This window comes from Phyllostomus discolor, chromosome 5 (genome assembly GCF_004126475.2).
Source record: "Phyllostomus discolor isolate MPI-MPIP mPhyDis1 chromosome 5, mPhyDis1.pri.v3, whole genome shotgun sequence".
NCBI classification, from domain to species: domain Eukaryota; kingdom Metazoa; phylum Chordata; class Mammalia; order Chiroptera; family Phyllostomidae; genus Phyllostomus; species Phyllostomus discolor.
This window is the reverse complement of record NC_040907.2, coordinates 129,243,781-129,265,791: the sequence shown is the minus strand read 5'-3', so window position 1 is coordinate 129,265,791 and position 22,011 is coordinate 129,243,781. Positions and strand designations below refer to the sequence as shown.

Sequence of the window (22,011 nt, the reverse complement as noted above, 5' to 3'; positions counted from 1 at the left end):
ATGACCATCTCTCTGCCCTTCATTCTTTTCTTCTTTCATTTGTAGTTAGGACATATAGAAGGAGGGCTATAAGGTGATCAGCAAAAAGAATTATGCAATGCAAAGCCAGCATACATGTGGGAGGCAATACAAGCCAAGGAGACAAACAGGATCAGAGACAGAAAGACTCACAGTGAGATGATATCCAAAGATGAAATCTTAGGAAATAGTACCATTTATGGGAGTCATGTAGATGGAAGAGTAAAACCTAAAAAGTGACTGAGAATATGGCCAAGAAAGAAAGAGAGCAAGTGGCCAACAGCTAAAGGAGAAACTTTCAAATAAGTCTCTGTGTCAGTGTTCGCTAAATGAATTTATTCTACCAAACACAATTATAATACCTACATTATGAACTTGTTGAATCTTCTTTTCTATTTGATTTCATTCAATTCAACAATTATTCTGAACACCATTTCTCACATTCCTACCAAGAACAGAGCATTGTGAAAAATGTCAAGATGAAATGCATGGTCCATTATAATCGAATGGAAAAGAGAGTCATTAAATATTATAATAAAGGAAACCAGGAGACTGAGAGCAAAGAAATTTCAAGAAGATAATAGGTTTCAGAATCAAATTTAAAGATAAATTAAATGAAAATAGCCAAGACTTGTCTATTGGATTTGACCACTAAACAGTTACTGCTGAGCTTAGGGCAGTCTCAGTGGAAAAGTTGGAGCTGGAGTCCTATTGCTGTGGTTTGAAGAATAAATGTCAGATGAGGGGGCAGAGAAAGTAAGAATGAACTCCCATCCCTAGTAATTTGGGACATGAAGAAGTAAGACTTGATATTAACTATATGAAACAGGTTTAAAGAGGGATTGCTTTACATATAAGAAGCTTTGATGTTTGTTCCCATCTATAATATAACTACATGCAGAAAGTCAAATTGTCTTCTTGTGCTTTAAAAAAAATACATTTTGACTTATCACCATATAAAATCTAGAGAGATAAAGAAAAATTGTGCCACTTTTTTAAATACCTAAATAATTATAGCAATCTTTTTCCAGGCCTGGATACATTTACTATGGTCTATTCCTCTCCCCTCTGTGGTTCCCTTAATTTTTAAACATATTTTATTGATTTATTTTTAGAGAGAGGGAAAGGGAAGGAGAAAGAGAGAGAAAAAACATCCATATGAAAGATAAATATTGATGGGTCACTCCCAGCATGAGCCCCAGCCAGGGACTGAACCTGTGCCCCGACCAGGGATCTAATCAGCGACCCTTTGCTTTGTGGGATGATGCTCAGTCAATTGAGTCACACTGGTCAGGGCTTCCCTTCATTTTAGTGATCTTTACTCCACGTTCTAGTTTTATTTCTTCAAGGTTTTCAACTATATTTTCCCTGCTATTAATTCAAGCCTTTATTCCATGAACGAGTATTAAAACGTATTACAAAGGTGAGGTTCAAGGTACAGCTGATTTACTATTAATTAAAGAATAAATAAATGAGCTATTTGGCTAATTTTTTAAATTAAACCAAAGTAAGAACTTTTTGATTTTTTATAAGGTGCATTGCTAACTACATAACACATAGAATGAGAAAAGGTGTTCCACTAAGTGTGGTATTATCTTCACTAAAACAAGACTAAAGGATTGGAAAATGAACTTTCAAATAGTGTCTATGCCAATGTCTTCAAAATTCTTTTGAAAAATGGGCTAAAATTATCTGACATAATGTAATGTCAAATATAACAAGCATAATTAATCTTATTTTCTGTAATTGCACATTCATTCAAACTAACAAACACATTTTGATCTGTATAAGGAAGGACAAGGCACCATTCTCGGCAACCTGGGGACTGTCTGGGTGATACAGACAAGGTAACTGTTAGTCAGTGAGGGATGAACACAGAGTTTGATGAGTGTCTTAGAGAAAGCAAAAATGAATGAGAAAGTTTATACTGATGGTCCTGATGAGGAAGGCTTGAGTAAGAATGGGATATATGTATTCCCTTTTAAAAGCCGAATAGAAAGTGGGAAGCACAGCATTCCAGCAAGACAGACAGTCATAATCAAAGAAAACAGAAGGACCCTCAGGACATCACAAGTATCTAGTGTTACTAGAACATAATGGTAGAGTGAGGACTGAAATAAGATCACACTAGGTAAAATGAAGGTAATGGAAAACATTTCAGGCAAAAAAAAAACACAGTAAGTTAAAAAGATTAAAAGATGGCAGAATTCAATGGCCAGAAACTGGTGACTTCTGTTAGGCAGGAGGGATACCTTTAAGAGATAACACACAGTCTGCAGGAAGAAAAATACATTTCGTTTTGAAAGCGACCTAACCCATGCAAACAACAAATAGTGCAATTAATGCAACCAAACCACAATTTTCTCACTATATTGGCTATCTTGCTGATTCTTGATCATTGCCATCACATTTATAGGCATGATTATGAACTGCATGAGAGGCTTTTGGTGCACTACATCTCATCCACTGGATCAGCCTGATTTCAGCTCTTGCTGAGGGGAACTGTTTCATGTCCTCCGAAGACATCCAACTTGAGTGCATTCCATGCTTCTCTTAGTTATTCTTTCTCAGAGTTTGCTCTAAGTCTCTGTGAGTTCTCAGCCCATGCACAAAGAGCCTGAACATTATGGAAAGTCAACACCACTGGCAGCAGCCCTCAACCAATGGCAGGGTAGGAGCTAATGGATAAAACTCCTAACATCTATCCATTGGTCAAACAATTCTGGAAGGCATTATGTCCCTTTTCAGAGGTCCATAAGCTCCTGCTGCCTATAGAAGCAACCTCAATAGCGTAGCCTTTCTTTCTTCCCTCCCTGTTCTATTACATTTTATGTTCTTTTACACTTGCTTCTTGGCATCACTTCCCATACAAACTACCGGTAGTAGGCCCCAGTCTGAGAAACTGCTTTCAGGAGATTCCAATATAAAATAGACATATTTTCCTGGTGTTAGTGTTGTTTGGTCATGTACAAAGTAACAGACTGCAATGTTTTACATAAACTTCACATTGACGATGCCACTGTGTCACTTTTGTTTTGCATACCACCAGGTTTGAGTCCGCCTTCCCCTGTATTATGCTGACTGTGGGAAAACATTATTATAAGATAGAACTAGAAATGCATATAGGGACAAGACAAAAAAGCCTTGAATGCTATGCTAAGTGATTTTCTTTGTATGTTCTGACATATTTGTATGGGATATTTTTCCACTTAAACTGCACAGTCATTATATCTATATAAATACCTTTCGTGCCCAATAGAATAACTCATTCCTTTCACTTAGGTGATAGACAAAAAAACTTTAAAGAAGAATCCAACATGCCGATGTAGAAATAGGACAACCTTAGACGCTGCAAAATTTGAAGTTAGTGGGAGGCCAAAGGAGTTAGAAGTATGTATTTTTAATAAATACCTGTATGAAAGATATCAGCCACAAAACCAAATGGAGGAGTTTTCCATCTTTTCTCACTACAATTTAATAAAAGGTTTTGAGACATCAATTTTTCTCTCTTCCACTAATGTAAGTGGTTTGGGATCTCCAATAAAAAAATAATACATTTGGGGTTTCTCTACAATTGAAACCCCAAAGTGAAAGCTTATGTGAAAACTGTAAGAAAGCTCTGCCCCCACCACTACCACCAAATAAAGGAAGAGAAAGAATAAAGTTGTGAGGGGAAGAGGAAAGATGAGAAAGTGTTTTAGAAAAGAATCATTCTTAGGGAACATGGAAAACATATTTGTGTATATTAATGCAATTTTAACTTTAAGTCAAGTAGCAAAATAGAACTTTCAAAACTCAATTTACTAATAAGAACTAAATTACCTAATAATTAATTCAGCATATGTATATATTTAATGGGATGCATCTTAAGGATACTTAATATTATTCAATGATAGAATGAAGAGGAGGTATAAAAACCTGCGTATTTTTTTCTGAGTGTGGCATTGCTACTACCAACATGAAGAAGAAAGGGATATACCCATTCAGCAACTTGGCAACTAAAGAATTAATCAAGTTTTCATTATGTTTTTTTTTCTTTTTACTAAAAGCTTATTTTATTGGACATACCTCAAGTCCTTATTTTGGCATTTAAGAAATAGACATTTTTTTTCTCAATATACACCCATAAAAATTTTAACTTGCTGTTAATGAAACCAAATGTATATTTCACTCTGACTAATATAATAGAAGTGGAATATATACATTGTTTTAGGTTTTTAATAAAGAAGGTTTAAAAATCTTCCTCTCTTATTAAGAATTTTATAGGTATACATCTCAAATAAATAATAGGAAAGGAGACTAAAGGAAGAACATTCACATTTAAAGAAAAATATGTAAAGTCAATAATAAGAAAGAAAACAATTTACGACAGTAAAACCAGGGTCTGAGGTACTGGAAGTTCTGCAGGTGAACTGGTCCATGGGGTAGCAGTTACAAATCTGAGCTGAGGTTGAATGGACACAGGCCCAAACATTGGCTCTACCAGTTTAGCTGAGTGACATTCAGTGAATTAACTCTCTTGAGTTGGAGATAATAGTACTATGCCATTATTTGTCACTTCAGGGATAAAAGTCAATACTGTAAGGACTAAAATTAGTAGAAAGCTTTGGAAAGCACTTATTAAATGAGAAATGTTGTCAAACCTATCATTTTAATGATGTAAAACTCAGTGAAAGAAAATACTGGCTGAATACGATCACTGCTACAGTAGAACTACACATGCTACCAGTGCTCTTGGAGGAAAACAAGTCCAGCTGGTGACAACTGTATAGGTTTCATGGGAGAACTAGAATTTACTACTTGAACTTCCTTGGTTGATTAGAGAGGAATATAGGGGACCAGGAAGGTTCCAAGTTAAACAAGCCATATATTCAATGACCCACGTGCATTTGGGGTGCGGAGAAAGGTGATGGAAAATTTGATGAATACTAAGTAGACCCTTTAGTCAGAGAACAGGTTACTGTGCTGGTGTGGTGAGGAGGAAGAACTAAGAATGTTAGCAGAAGGCAAAGGAATGTTAAGGAGATGCTAACGGAATTAACAAAGAACTTTTGTGCACAACAGCAACACTCACAAGGGGAGCTGAGAACTGATTTAGGGAGGCGAGAGTGTGGGGTGGGGTGGAGATGGGGAAAGGGAGAAAAAGCAGGAATAGCTGTTGTAGCAAAAACAATAAAAATAAATAAATATTTAAACAAAGAATTAAGGGGATTACTTTTGAGCCAAATTACAGAGAATTTGGAATACCACACCAAGGACATTTGTCTTTTTTTCAAGTGCAAGAGGCATTCAAGTCACAGAGCAAGAAGTTTAAAACAAATAAACACCAAGTCACCTCCCAGGAAATTTAATCTCATTGTCCAAAAATGTACAATTTGTTCTCCCCAGATACATATAAGCAATTTATCTCATTCCTCACAGATGAAATCCAGTGATTCTCTGAACCAAAGCTAAAATGTTTCTCTGTTGCTGATTGACAAGCCATGGGTAAACAAGGGGATTAGGATGAATGGGCTGAAAGAAGGGTTCTGTTTATTTTTTTTACTAAAAACCAAACAGATCTGTATCCAGAGCTGAACATTAAATATTGCAAAGAAAAACATTTTAAGAGTAGAGGCTTTCTCCTTCCTGTGAGAAAGAGCTAAGATACTTAAACCAAACTGCTTGATGAACTTTGCAAGAATAAGAAGAGGTGGAGATGACTCACGTTGCTGTTTTAACTAGTTTTTGTTATTGCCTGAAGCATAAATATCAGGATAGAAAATGAAGTCCTGGGAGGGCACATAAGGATACTAAGAATGAACCATAGCAACTACTTCACTGACACTGAAGACCATGGATGTTTCCAAAGACAGCTCCAAACAACCCCACCCCTTTCTGTGTATTCAGGGCACTTCTCCCACAAGAGATCTCTACTTGCTCCTGTTAACATGGGGCAGGATTTGTGACTATTTTTATCTATAAAATGTGGAGGAAACAACATTCTAGTGACTTTGGAGCTCAGCCATTAAGAAGTCCTGGAAGCTTCCATCTTTTCTTTCTTGGAGTTTTGAAACATGTAAGAAATCCAGACTACCCAGCTGGAGAGAGAAGCCACATGAAGAAGGCCTAGGAGATTAGACTTCACGTTGAGGAGGACAGAAGAGGCACTGAGGCCTCAAATACCCAGACACAGCCACCATTTGACTGGCTCTGCATGGGAGACCACAAGTGAAAACACTACAGAAGTTTTGCTGATCCTCAGCAAATCCATGGAATCATGAAATGTAATAAAATGGTTGCTATCATCTGTGTGGTTTGTTCAGCAGCAATACTTAACCAAAACAAGGACATAGAAACACGAGTAGGTCTATAAGATAAAATACAAGATGCCTGGTTCAATTTGAATTTCATAGAAACACAATTATTTTTTAATACTATTATGTCCCATGCAATATTTGGGACATTCTTATACTAAAACATATCTGTTATTAATCTGAAATTCAAATTTGCCTAGGTGTCCTGTGCTTTTATTTGCTAAATCTGGTAATTCTACACACAAGGGATTGGTTTATCTTGACTTTTTTTTTTAGAAAAATGATTCTAAAGCTTCAGAGATAATAAATGCATATTAGTTCATTACGCTTGACTTCACTGGAGGCATTGAGTGATGAGGTAGGAATCAAAGACAAAATTGCTGCTGGCTCATAGGAACAACTTTCCCAAGTCCTATAGAAATCCTGAAGAAGATGGAGAACAGAAGCCAAGCCACTAGCAGGGAGGACAGCTCTGGGGTGAAGAGTCCCTGAGTCCAGTGCAGGTTCTGCCCAGGTGTAGAGGTGGTGCCCCTTCCTCCTTAGACAGATAAGCTCACCACACTGGCTTGCTTTCTCGTCTGCCTCATATGATACCTTTTCAATTCCTGCATCCCATAATTCTAAGTGCTGACAGTAAAAATAAAATTCACATTAAGGCCATAAAGCTGAGATTTTGGATTTTTCCCAGCCTTCAAAATTGTGTTTTACACAGCTAATGTTAACTGGCTGAGGGTCCCTAATTATCCCTTTTCCAAATCTATTTCTGGATTAAAAGATTGCTCAGGTCATTTTATTAAGTCTTCCCATTAAACTACAATAATATATTGCATTAAAAGCTTATGGTTGAAAAGTCCGTGGCCCTCCTTTATGAATTAATGGTGACCAAGTTAAAGTTGTGCTTAAAAAAGGACTCTGGTCTTTAATAGTGAAAGGAATGGAAAGCAAAAGCAAATATGAAAACAGAAAAGTCTTCATATTTCTGGGGGAAAATTTACTTATGGCATAATACTGTACTTTTAAATTATTTAATGAAATCTTTTTCTAATCATATACTCCTGCTGGTCTAAGTTTAAAAAGTGTCCTTAACTTAAACGGAAACTAACTTTTGAAGCATCCTGAAAAGAACTAGAAGGGGGAACGGATAGGGTGCCTGAATCACCAGTTGTTTGCTCTAAGCATTTGAATGATAAACATAGTTTTTAAAGTTATAGAATCAATTTACCAACATTCCCTAAACATGATGTAGCAGGCCATGATAGGAATTTCATTTAATCCTTACAGCCCTATTATGTATTATAACCCCATTTTATAGGTTCAGAGAGACTCAGAAAGATTAAATCTATCCCCAAGATCACACAGCTGATGAAAGCAGCATCAGCATTTAAATGTACCTGCCCGATTAACACTTTCTCACAGATTATGTTTGTCGCAGAAATGGTTGAGGTATGTAACTGTTGAAAGGATATGTTTATTGTTCTTGTTTTGTATTTTAAAGTAATTTTAAAAGAACAAAACTAAGAAATAAATATTCCAGCAATGGACAAAAATAGGTCCATTCTGCATGGTGTTTCTGTCTCCACGTCTCCATCTTTCCTCACCTGTCTGCGAAGATCTCTTGTCTTCTTGCACATGTTGTCTATGGCAATATTCAGGGTATTGCTCCTCTCCTTTCTTCCTGCCTGAAGGGAGAAAAAAATGGCATAAGTAATGTTATGAAATTCCTCTTTAGCACTTAACAATTTGCTTTCTAAATTTCTTGAAAATAACAGCTTGAAAATTTAAGAATAGGTCTAAAAACTGCTATGATATTGCATGTGATTCATGAGCACTTCACTTAAGACTAAATATGTAGAGTGATGATTAAAGCTCTCATCATTTTCTTCTTTAAGCTTCTGAAATATTTCTGATACAGGGCTGGGTTGCATTCATTGTGGCAGTAGGCAGAGTATTATCTCCCAGAACTCTGATCATCATTCTTAACAAGTCGACTTTTTAACTGCTAAGCATACAATTAGCTTAAAAGCATTAGATGCCCAAATTGTCAACTTCTGTGGGAGTTCCTGAAGTCATTTCCACGGTGTATTGTGTAAGTTATGCAGAACCATATTGGAGTTTTGCTAAACACTAAATAAAATATGCAGTGCAAATTCATACAATTTGCAAAAGTTGACCACAATTTTAGCTGACAATATTCCAAGAACAAATTGTTTCAAGTTCTTAAGAACCGGACGCTGTTTTCGGCTCTTTAAAATAATTCATTCCATACATACTCGTTCTTTAAGAAAAACAGTTCTCTCTGTTATTTCTTTAACCTAAATCCTTAGGCTATTAAGCACATAGTCACCTTGGTTGGTATTTTCTACATATTACTTTTGTGGGAGACAACTGAAATTGAATCTAATCATACTTTTTTCAGTGATATCTTGTATAAAGGAGGTTGAGAAAAATCATTATGTGATTCACTTCCAGAAAATTGCTACTATTTAAATTAATAAACTGAATAGGGCTTTTGAAAGGAGATCTTGAAAATCAGGGAGGCATGTTTAAGCAGCTGGTAATTGAAGGAGTGTATAGCATGGACCCCATAAAGAAGGACATCAAGGCAAAGTGTAGACCATTATGCAGCATGCTATATAGTACCTCCAATGACTAAACCCACACGTAAATCCATACCTTGAAGTGGACAGACTCCTTTACAAGAGGTTCAAGACCATCTATTTTATCTTAACCTATCTTTTTAGTCTTAGCTTCCACCACATTTTCTTAAGTACTGTTCTTTATAGAACAATATTCCTATATTTTCCATTTTTTTCAAGTTTGTACATATAATGTACTTAGACTTCAGCAAGTATCTCCCCAAATAATCCCCTATTAAAATTATACCAGTTCTTCAGTACTTTCCAAAAAGACTTTCCAACAACTTTGCTCAACACCAAACTCTTACCTTTCCTTGTTTCATAGCATTTGTATAATTTCCCAATATACTCATTTTGTTTCTGTGCATAATTATTACCTATATGAAACTGTAAGAACCTTGATGTTGGCAAGTGTATCTTATTTTTTTTTTCTATTTCTAAAATAACTTGCATAAAACTTTTTGAATGGTGTTGACTAGTTTGTAAATGAACAACTTGATTCAAAATACAACATAGTTTTATTAGGGGCCTATTGTGTGACGGGCGGGTGTCATACAATACTGGACACTAAAGGCGATTTTAGCATCTATCCATCAAGGCATCATTAAAATTAGCTGTTGGCTGATGTTTCTGGTACCCACTCAAACCTTAGTTAGACCTAGATTTTCTCAAAGACAGTATTAATGATAAAAATCACTAAAATTGGGAATCACATTCTACATATTGAAAAATGGTTGGCATCCTCGCGCCCATCTACCAAATTGTAATAGCAACTCCCAGGCACTAAGAAAGCCAAAAGTTGACCCCAGACATTTCCAGATGTCTCCTAGAGGGAACACTGTAAAAAACTACTAAGTCCTTTATCACATTTTATTTTTGAAAGTGAGTGTGAAATGTGTGCATGATGAAGACTGTGTCCAGTGAAGGAAGCAGGAAGAAGAAGGAGAGAGAGAGAAGTAAAATTCCAGATGTCAAAGCAATAAGGGCAACAGTGACAATTACCCAGATGAAAGTATGGTTACCGTCCCAGCTCTAACCCAGCATTCTCCATGCTAACAGTGGAGAGCTGTGAAAAGTTAACACAGGGCTATATAAGGCAATGGGCATACATGGACACACAATGGAATGTAAGAGAGTTTATAATTTTACCTACAGAACCTAGCTCTTATTCTCCAGTCCCATTCAGTGTTAGTTCCTGGTTATATTTCTTTACACTTCATGAAATCAGAGGTAGTCAAAAGGGGCAGGAGTGGCACAAAGAGCATCCCCTCCTCAAACACCTCCCCCCCACACACACACACATAGGGTATCAGGAATAAAAGGAGGGACTTCTGTTGTGTTGGCCATAAAACTCAGTAGCTTCTGTAATATGATTCATTGCAACAATTAAAAGATGTCAGCCTTCTCATAGTGAGCAGCAGTGGCATACAAAACTTTAATAAAAAAAGACAGGAGGTGTTAGCATGAAGAGATTCAACGTGGACTATAAAGATGATTTCCTGATTTTAACCCAGAGCTTAGCCTTAGTTTAAAATGTTTCACTGGGTCAAGGACATTTTGTTCTCTAGATCTTAATAAATAGTTCCTATCATTACAAGAAGTAAAAAGTTTTTTTTTCCTTCTTTCTTCCCTTTCTCTCCTTCCTCCTCTCTCATCTGTCTTCTTTTTCACCTCCAGCTTTTTATTGAATTCTTGCTCTATTTATCCAGATTTATTTGGCTTCATTCAAGCCATTTTATGCCTCTTTACTCTGTTTGCATGGCATAAAAATAAATAAAGCAAAAAGAAATAGCCCCATCTTGCTTAAAAGCCCTCATTCCTTCTGTTTTCAAAGCCTTAACAAATCATCAAGCAATGAGCTAGGACTGAAGGTGAGTGGTGTGTGCTGAGGTAAGGGATGGATGGAAAGGGCAGGACACAACACAGATAACATGTTAAAATGCAACACAGACAACAGTCAGAGCCTCCCTACATCCCAGGTGCTCAGAAGAGAGGATCTCCTGAAAGGAAGCCTTGACAGGAGCCATCATTAAGTCAGCACAGCCCTGCTAATGGAAAAGCTACCACTTACAACAGAAAGCCAAGGGGAAAGACAATAAGGAAACATGGCATGGATCAGCACTGTACAGGGAAAGCAATCACATCCTTCATCAGTAAGTAAACTGTCAGGAAAGATTTTGTTGAAAAGAACAGTTTTGAGCATAAACTTTATGCAGTGAAATTTCCTTAAAATTACTGTTGCATATTATAAATAATGCCCCAATGTGATTGATGCTGATAATCTTAACTAGGAGTCTTACCATCAGTTCTGTCTCACCATTGCTCCCATGTCATTACCACAGTTAATTGCATGCACTCTCTCATGTGGTTCCCTCAAAGCAGCACACACAGAAAAAGTCTCTTTGTAAATAAACTCTCCTTGAATTATGCTAACCTGGGTGTTCCATCTGTTTCCTGTTGGGACTCTGTTAGGGAGAATTTTCTATGCTATGTTGTCCAAAATGTTAGCCACTAAGTCACATGTGGCTATTTAAATTTAAATTTTAATTAATTAAGAATCATTAAAATAGTAATTCCTCAGTTCCTTAATTTAAAGTGAGCAATGGCTGCCTGTGTCTAGTGACTATTGTATTCTACAGCAAACATACTGAACATTTCCCTCACATCAGAAAGTTGCATTAGACAACAGTGTTCTGAAATATCTCTTTTGTTTTTAATTGTATGCGTTTCTACACTTATACAAATTGCCCTTTACCTGAGAATAAAACAGTGAGATACAAACACAAAATTCCAATTCTCAAGGTGTTTACTCTCTAGTAAACTTGAGGTTAAATTATGACCCTTCCATGTTGTAAAACTCTACTCCCGTTGTCAATGGAATTAAAACAAACTCTTGATGATGGTGGTCAAGGTCCCACATGATCTACTTTCATATTTACTCCTCAAAAACTAATGAGATAATATAGCAGGTCCTTTATTTTCTATATAATACGATAACAACTCAGGAATGATACTCATGGAAAACCTTCACTTTGCATTTCATGTCTTCTTTTTAGATATGGACTTTTTTTAAAGGTGCAACTCAATTACTAAAGTTTACATGGACTCTTTTTTGATCACCTCAGTTGGAATTAATTATTCTCTTCCATGATACCTTCCTATACTCTTTTATATTCCTTTTGGTTCAATGAACAGTTCAATCTATTCAAAAAATCTTTATTATCTATTATATGCCAGGCACCACACTGAAGGCCAATGATACATTAGACCTAGCACCTGCCTTTGAGGAGCCCATATCTAGTGGCAGAAACAGACAGAAACACAGTACTTAGTACAGGTATCCAGGGTAATATACGTTGCAGTGGGAGCCCTATTCCCATTGAGGATGAAGGTATCAGTTGAGTATTGAAGGATATGTAGGATCAGCCAAGAGAAGATAAAATTGAAGCCCACTCTAGGGGCACAGGTATAGCCTTAGCAAAGACAAAAGTCCTTTGGGAGTATTTAGTAACAGTATAAAAGTGTGAGGAGAGGCCAGATTTTGGAAGGCTTTGCCTCATTAAAATATGAGGTTGATTCTATAGGCAATCGGGAGTCATAAAACTTAAGCTGGTGAGTGGCACTAACATATCATTATTTCAAACACATTGACTTGGCTGGAGTCTGCACAATATATTTGAGGAGATTAAAGACAGGCAAAAGAGTTAGATTGTTGTATTAGCAGTCTTGAAAACTCTGTATGAGTAAATTAGATAAGATGGTAACTGACAGGTTCTGGGGGGTGAAGAGAAGAGAACAATCTAAGCTGGTGTCCAGGTTTCTGGCAGTGATGATGGGCAAGTAGATAATGGTGTTTTCAATGGAGATGGTCATTTCAAAGAGAAAACCAAGTCAAAAATGAGGATGATGATTTCAGTATTGGAATTGTTGAAGGGCTGTGGATAGCTCACTTCATTAGCATTTTCCCTGTAGTCAAATGATTATCCTCAGGCATTTCTCTGATTAGTCTACACAACCCTTGAGGGAAACTTCTTAAGTAGTCCCTGAAGGCATCTAGCACCTGCTTTGTACACAATAGGAGCTCAAAAGTGATTTGTTCATGATAGAGAAAAAAGACTAGGTAAAGGTAATCTTTGGCAAAACCCTCAGCTTTTCCAGGGTTTAACTTCCACACCCATAAAACAAAGGTTTGCCCCAAATTGTTCCTATAGTCCTTTCTAACTTTAAAATTCTGTGAAAGGGCCATGTTCCCTAAAAATGATTATTGAGTAGGATATTGCTTTTATTGTATAATCTCTTGCATAAGTAGCCATTGAAATGTGTTGGAAATGTACTCATAATATAAATCTGAAATGATACAAATAAAGAAGATATTTAAGCTAGGAAGGCCATGATGCTGACCTCAAAAAAATAATGAAGCTTCAAATACTAAAGGTTAGTTTTAAAGCAAATAAAAATGTATCTAATTCATAATCAAATGAAAATGTTATCAGTGCAGAAAGGAGACCTGTATGGAATTTAAACAACAAGGAAAAATGGTTTTGTTGTTGTTTTATGTTTTTTGTTTTTGTATTTTAAATGTGTGCCATTTCATTCAACCTTTTAAAATGACACATCTCCCTTTAAATGGGAATTCTTTATTTCATGGTAAAGATGAAGTATGATACCCTTAATGGAGTTCTTTTCTGCAGAAATAGCTTTAAAAATATTTTATGCTTAACACATAACAGAGGCATAGATTCTTGTCAACATTTTTCAGGCATGAAAGACATACAAATAGACAGGCATGAAACAATGGAATCTCTTCTAGAACGGCGCTGTAAGAAACAGCAGATGAGGAGAACAACCTGACAGGCTCTCCTAAAAATCTCTCTGAAGCAGGGTCTGTGCTTTGAAAAGAAAACTAAAATGAACAGAAACTTAACTCTGAAACTTGAAATAAGGTTTTTAAAAACAACTTTATAAGACTAAAATGACTTCTCTATCAAGATAAATAGGTTGAACACTGCAGTGCCTTGAGCTCTCACACTGTTGAGGAAAACAAAATGTCGCCCCAGGTAGCTGCCTGCTGAGATGGGGCTGGAGTCAAGAAGGGAAACCAAGGACTGAGAAACACTCCCCACAGCAAAGTGCTTTCCATGTATTGTCTCAAGTGCCATTCACAGTAACTCTTCTCGCATAGGTATGTAAAGACACTGAAGTTCATCAAGTTCAAATATCATATCCCAAGGGGAAGTGCAGGAAGAAGCAGGATCAAATTGAGCTGTATCTAATCTCAGACTTTATCTACCACACTTGAATGGACTGTAACTTAAATCCAGAATTAATATTTTACATGAATTATATAAATGCATCTCTTACAATAATGAGCAAAATAGCATAGATGTTTCGGGATTCAGTTGAAATTGTGTTTGAATCTGTGCTCTATCCCTTGACAGCTATATGTCCTTGGAAAATTAATCTCTCAAAGTCTTACTTTTTGTACCTACAAAATAGAGGTAATATAGCAATTATATTACTATAAGATTATATTGAGGATTACAGAGATAAAGAATGTACAAGTTTGGGCAAATAGGGGAACACAAGAAATGTTACAGTTACTGTACTCATCAATACTGTCACCATTGTTACCAACACTTGGACTTCCCACACTACACTTGCTGACTGATTTCCCCATGCTTTTCTATACCCCAAGTCTTAATGCTGGAGTGCTCTAAGGCCCACAGGGGGCAAACACAAGGCCTGCAGCCAAATCCTGCCCTCCACCTTGTTTTATCCTGCGGCAGCACTGAGCTCTCGCTTAACTCTTAAGGAGTAGTTACATTTATACAGTCCTAAAATTACTTTTGGCCCTTTGAAGGCAACAGCGAGGCTGATGTGGCCCCCGGTGAAAATGAATTTGACACCCCTGCACTAAGCTCTTCTCACTCAACAGGAAAATTCTTAATTCATTACCTCAAGACTCAGTGCAAGTGCCTCATTCCCTACATCGTCTTTCTGACTATTTTCAATCTCAACACCACAATAAAAAATAAAATATAAAAATGAAAACCCCTCTCATTCTGTTTCCACTAATTTCTCTACATACTCACATTTCAATTATAGTATCTGTGAAACTTTTCATTATTTTTTTATTTACACTCTGCCTCATCTTATAAATTGTCAAGCCTTAGTAATTTTAGTACCTACTGCAGTGATTGCCACTCAGGTAATGGCTGTGGATAACATAAGTAAATGAAAGAATAGTTAACCACACCTTAATGAATAGTAAATAATAGTCAAACAGCCTTATTAATAATATTAGTGTTTATATTTTTGTAAAAGTAATTAATATCCATCCTGTTGGCTGTCAGATATCCTATTCAATTAGTATTTTTATTCAAAAACTGTTATTGTTATTCCCTACAAGAAAGTACAATATAAACATGGTGTGAAATCTAATGCAATCTATGGATCAGAAAATGGGGGATCTGAAACAAGTTCCCCGGGTGAGCTTAACTAAGAAGAATCACCCATCTTTTCCTTAGTCTCAGCATCTATAAAAGGAGGCTATTGTACTATTTGATCTTGAGCCCCTCCCAACTCTGAAAGCATTCAGTGCCAAAATTCTCTGTTGACACAGCCTATAAGTGTCTACTCAAGGCTGAGAGCATGACACTGGAGCCTGTTGTACATATTCTCACACCAAAGATGCTTAAGCCAGATAGCAGGGTTTCAAGTGATACACACCAAACACCACAGAAATATTCCTGGGTTTGCACTGCCATAAAAATTCAAGTTGTTTTACTGATGATGTTACTTACTTTTTTTGAGTCTTAGAGATAGATATAAACCATGACCTTCTCTTTTAAAGATGGCCCCTTAGAAAATCAGTCATATATAAGGGGAGACCCCCCCCAAAAAAACAGAATTATCTTCTGTTGGGCAGGCCCCTTGCAGTACTGACTTACCCTGCCAGATGACTGTTCTAAGAAACCATTTGTATCAGTGTGCCAGCTGGCATTGTTGTGAGAGGCTACATTCGGCTTCAGTGATTTTTCTGAAGACTCTTACAATGTGCCCATTTCATGATGGGTGATTTACAAGTGCACCTGCCCACACTGCACTGAGAGGTAAGCAGTTTTTGACCAAAAATGGCATGACCCCCGTGCCGCACCCACCTTATTCACCCAATCTTGCCCTGAGCATGTTTTTTTTGTTTCCCCAGATTAAAAAAGTCCTCAAAGGGAAACGTTTTTCCAGTGTGGAAGAGATGAAACAAAAATGGAAGAAGCCCAAAAAGGGATCAAAATCAATGGGTTCAAAAACTGTTTTGAGCTGTAGGTATATTGCGTCAGATGGAGAGTACTTTTGAAGGTGACTGATGTTTAAATATGTCAGAATAAATACACAATGTTTTATAAATAAATTCTGGGTTCTTTGAGGGGTCCCTGTTGTACATGTATAAGTGGAGATGTAGAGATTTACCCCAGGGCCAATAGGTAACCTTGGAAAAGAGTGGAAGAGTCAGGAGCAAGCTGGTATGTTCCTAAAATCATACTCTCACTATTTCTACTTTAAGCTACAATCTTTCATGATAACTTGTCCCATTCCACACCCAGCATTTTCCCCTCTCTTCCTGACAGAGTTTCTTGTCCTACCCTCAAGTCCAGCAAACTCAGGAATCAACACTGTTCTTAATAAGGAAAAATTGAAAGAAAAATTTATTAATTTAATTGATGGAATAATTAATTCAGTGATTCAGCATTGTGACCCCTGCTCAAATGGGTTTCAGATCTTGTCAGTTCCTAGGTCAGTGATAGTTTCTATGCATGGCTACTATTAAATGAAGGGAATATGTCCAAAATTCTAGGTTTTACTTATGTTCAGGGCAGGATCCAAAAATATTGTGTACATTAATGGTTCCTAAATACTTGTCTCAGAACTCATGTGGTGAATATACAAAACAGACATAATTCAGTTATTAAACCATAAGAGCTGTTTTTTAATCTGAGGGCATTTCCACTTTTTATTTTTCATTTGTTTTACAAAATGACAGCCTTATTTAAAGGTAAGATAATATTTTTATTAAACAGCAAAATAATAGAAAACCTGTCAGTCTCATGGGTTTCTGTGTTTTTGTGTTTTTTGTTATTGTTTCTATTTGAGTAAGTACATTGCTTTTGGGATTGATGGTTTAAAACAATGAAATAAGAAATCTAGCAAATATTGCAATCAAAACTGACTAAATTAGTCATTAGCATTTAAATAATTTCTGTGCTTTTAAAACTGGGTTTCTTTTGCAGCTTGTTCAAGACATTTTATATTTGCATTTAAAAATATTTGTTAACCTGCTATGACAAGTTGGTGCAATAGGAGAATTAGATAGATATTTTTCATGTCTTAGTGCCTAGACTTATTACCAAGGTGACCACACGCCACTTATGTAAGTTAAACTCAAGTCACCTCTTCTGCAGAATGAGGAGGACAATACCCATTTTAGAGGTCATTGTGAAAACTATGTGAGACAATGTACATAAAGAAATGTAGAGTAGTAACTGTCACTTAATAATTCTATTTATTATTAGCAATAAGAATTATTGTAGGATGCCTGAAGTAGAGAGCAGAAACTATTTTATTCACTGCTACATTCATAGCAGTGCTTGTCCATAGTGTGTGCTCAGTATTTATTGATTTGAATGAATATTTAAAAATAATTGACTGCTATATGAATAAATAAACAGAGAAAATATGATATTGATCTGTGTTTGAGGAGGATTTGCTTATGGTCAATAGAAAGACTGTAGGAATCTTATTTCTACACCAGATACTGAGCCTTTGAAAATAGTATAACCTTCAGGATAGTCAATGTAGACAAACTATAGATATCTAAGCCAAATTTATACATTCTCTAGTTTACACAATGGTTAAATTGTACATTATGTCTTTACTGACACTTTAATTTCCAAAACCCCTTTATTGAGTCATTGTCAGAGGTTTTTAGTATATTTGAGAAGGAAGTCTGGCTCATTCTAGAAATCCTTTTGATTTTGAAAGGCATGACCCAGCACTTTGGGAGAGTACTTATCATGAAAAAAACATCTGTGATGCTAACATAAGAGCATCTGTAAGAAAGTGAAAGAATGAAATGTTTCATGTTGTCAATTATACCTTGAGTTCTTTTGGCATAGACTCTTTTTTCACATTTAAAACCACTCTAGAGTCTAATAAGCAATGATATGGCATTATACACATATATCAAATAAATAATTTTTCTTCTTTTGAATAGAACTGCTGTTCTCTTGCAATTTTTCTGCCTCTACAATGCTTTGGGAGTTAAACTATTAGAACAACACTCATCTCATGAAAATTTTATCTTCTTCCATTCCTCCAGTTTCTTAAGCCTAATTCCCACTCTTTTTCGGTCCAAAGCCAGGTTTTCCAGTTTAATTATGCTCAATATGTCAAACTTCACCAGAGAGTGAGCTTTATAAAGTTTCTAGAGCTTTATACAGTTTAGAGACTAACCATTTTTTTTCATGGCATGTACATGTGAAATCTAGACCAGATAGGTTTCCACCATTCTTATTATAGTTTTCACTTCCACCATCAACTGTAATCTGTCTTGAAAAACATGTTTATTTTTAACATTATAAAATAAGAATACAATGGATTTATTCTTTTCTGATAAAAATAAATCATTTATATCATTGCTATATTTAATTAGCACTTTCAAGGTTCATAATTCATAGAGTTTCAAAGTCTGCAGAATGGAGAAAATTTAAATAGGCTCCACTTGAAAGAAATTTGGATTCTGGAATTTTTCTTTTAAAATAAATTAACAGGTTCTAATTTCCTTTAAAATTATTTTTTTACAAATAAAGAGTATATAAGCATATTCTCTTTTGAAGTATATTTTCTTTTACAACAAATCTACTTAGCCTACTAAAAGTATTATTTATTAAATATCTTGATTTGTGTATACATCTTACTAGAAAAAAAAAACCTTAGAAATAGGATTTAACTATGTGCAGCCAGAATAAATACTTATATGGTATAACTGGTATAATTTGAGAGCCCCCAATGACCCCTGCTCAAAAAATATTCTCTCTTTTCCTACACCCCTAGCCCCAAACCCTACCCAATATATGAAATTTTCCATTTCTCTTTATATTATTTAAATTTTTTTAGCTTTAACTAAAGCACCAAGACACACATAGGGCATTTCACATAGATAAGCCAGACCAAGAGGATGATTTTCAAAAGAAATAATTAACAGCCAGTTACAAGACTCTGAACATCATATCTACACTGAAGGTGTAAAGGTTGAAATGTGTGCAGACTGGGGAAGCTTTCTTGAAGAGAAGTGGACAAAGCTAATCTGGGATTCCCATCCTCCTCCCTACACCCTCACCCACACAAGTCTGGTAAGAGACTTCAATGGCACCATTTAGAAAGCATGATATGAACGCCTGGAGGCTGAGATTCCGTGGGCAAGTGTAAACTCTCTCTTGAGAAATCTACTTGGTGAGGGGTGGCTGGCTGAAAAGGTGACTGAATTCCAAAGTCTGAACATTTCCCATGGTCCAGATGTGAGCCTCCTGCTAAAGCTGTTCTGGGGTCATCTGACTTTTTTAAGATCATTGCTTAGAGAAGTAAATAAAGCTAAGCTGAGAGGAGTTACAGAAACGGCTGGACTTTGAGAATAAGCAGTCAGCTGCAGAAGAAACAATCACACATACCAAATGAACTGCAGGTGACATAGAGGCCCCTGTGAAAGCACCTGTGTCAGGCTTTTCTGTTTGCCCCTCGGGACTCACCCTCCACCATATTTCACCATACTCTTTGCCCCCACAGCCCAAACATCATAAAGATGCTCCCTTGTTCCTCACTTTCAGGTGGGTTTGGCCAATGAGAGGCAAAGGAGGGTGGGAGGAGAGTGAAGCTGGGTATTTAATTTTTAGTTGCTACTCTGGGGATGCTGTATATTTACTATGTTCCCCTCCTGAAAACCACAGACCCTGGCAGGCAACCTTCTTCACACAGCCACCCTTCCAGGGTCCGGGAGCCACTCCCTCACTTGCTCCTTTGGGCCTGGGGGTGGGTGAGCTCTCAGCAGCTGCTGGCCCAGGGTCTAGGGTCTTGTTCTACCCCTTGTTGGTTCCCTAAACCTTATCCATACCTATGTAAAAAAAAATAATAAAAATAAATTTTAAAATAATTAAAAAGTCCTTTCATATATTCTCCTCAAATTACCATCTTGGTGCACCATGTTTTCTTTCTCTGGGACCCTCCTCCATATAGCAAGTCTAGAGAAACAGCTCTCAACACCCAGAGAGCCAGCAACAACTTTCCTGTTCCACTGGTGCCTCCTCCACCCTCTTGCTCCATGCCAGAAAGGGGCAGGGGGAATAAAAAAGCCATGATATCCTTTTCCCAACCACTGATCTTCCTGCAGTGGTCCTAAATGGGAAATTGGGGTTAAATTTAAATGGAGATAGGAGTTTTGGCCATCACACTCTAATAACCGATTAGAAGCAGAGGAATGACACAAAACACCTAACACAGCTAGAAAGGTTTTGAGATTGCTTGACTTTCCACCCAAGATTAGGGAAAAAATTTACCCCACTGTACAAAATCAAAGGGATAGTGAGGATAGGAATATAATTGGGTTTTTTTACCTTCTTTTTGAACATCCTAGTTATTTTAATTTTAAATTCCAAAGACTGCCTTGGAAGCATCCACATGTTGTGTATTTGTTACTGGGAAAGGACAGTAAGAAGAAGGACATTTGTAAGGAAATATGTAGAATATTAATCACTCTCAGAGAGCAGGCCTGAGGACAGTGTTCAGATCAGTCAAGGAGAAAGGTCATCAAAAGGGAGAAAACCTAAGGCACTGAACCAGCTTTGGAGTATTGCCCCAGACACACCTAGTGCCCTGCTAAACAGAGTAATACAAACTTCAAATTTACAATGCAACTCCAAAGAAAACCCTTCTCTATTCAAAGTGAGAATTCTAAGACTAATTCAAAATATATCTTTCTAAGATTTCTAAGACCTTTCTAAGGTTTTTTTTTTTTCATTCAGAATACTGATATGGAGGGAAAAAATCTCTACTTAGTGATTCAGAGGCTAGATTTAAGTCCTAGCTTTTGCACTTATGGGATGTGTGAGCTTAGGCAAATCACATCGCCTCTATGGGTCTCAGTTTCCTCTTCTGTAAAATGGGGCACAGAAACAGGCAGACCTCCCCTTCTAGATCAGATCTCTGCATACCAACTGTTACTATTGGGAGTACTTATTGCCTTCTGGTTATATTTCCCTACATGAAGAATATTTTCTTCACTTCCTAGAAGGAAACACTAGTGGAGGAATATTTTCAGTCTGTTGGTCCCTAAAAAAGCAACAACTTACCTGGTAAGTGAAGTTAGACAAAAGGTGGGGAGGACTCGTTCACAGTCCTGTCTCTTGTGGGTTTTCCTCTGCTTCTCTCTTTGCCTTGTTGCAGCCTTATGGCAGAAGGCCAAGTGTTTAGGAAGTGCTGAACAGTCTTTAATTTAGGAAAGAAGAAATAGGAAGTCCACTTATGACCAAGACTAGTCCTTCATCTAGTTTCGTTAGTTTTAGTTTCCCTGGAAGGAAGAGGGGTGAGTGACAGGCCACAACAAAAGCACAGAAGTAGACGGGCACTGGTGGCAAAAGGTATTTCCATTCTTGGTCCAATGAGCAACACCGAACATGAAATATCATTTGGCCTATGGCATGTGTAATAGATGCATGTGCTACCACATCCCTTCAAAAATGCAGATTAGTGAGTAATTCTTCCACAATCAATGCAGAGATTTCTAAGGTCCTTCAGTAAGCTCTAATTAATGCTATGGAACGGAGCCTAGAAAACACCCACGTATCTGACAGGCAAAACTAAATACTGTATATTCAAAAGGGAAACTATAAAATAACTATTTGAAATGTGCCTCTGAATCTGAAGCAGCTCCTGCCACTATTTTACCATCTCTTCATGAGATTTATATGCCACTCTTCATCTTAAGTTTGCAAGGCAGACTAGTTGCTTCACCATTA

At 36.7% G+C, this 22,011-nt stretch overlaps 1 protein-coding gene across 2 annotated transcripts in view; it reads right to left on the bottom strand.

The window, feature by feature from the left end:
* Nucleotides 1-22,011, bottom strand: part of CTNNA3 (catenin alpha 3) — a 1,497,017-nt gene that overhangs the window by 714,378 nt on the left and 760,628 nt on the right. For both annotated transcript variants that reach the window (XM_028513307.2, XM_036026898.1), the window contains exon 8: nt 7,913-7,993. In XM_028513307.2, the coding sequence (XP_028369108.1) occupies nt 7,913-7,993 (81 nt within the window). The remainder of the gene's footprint in view (nt 1-7,912; nt 7,994-22,011) is intronic.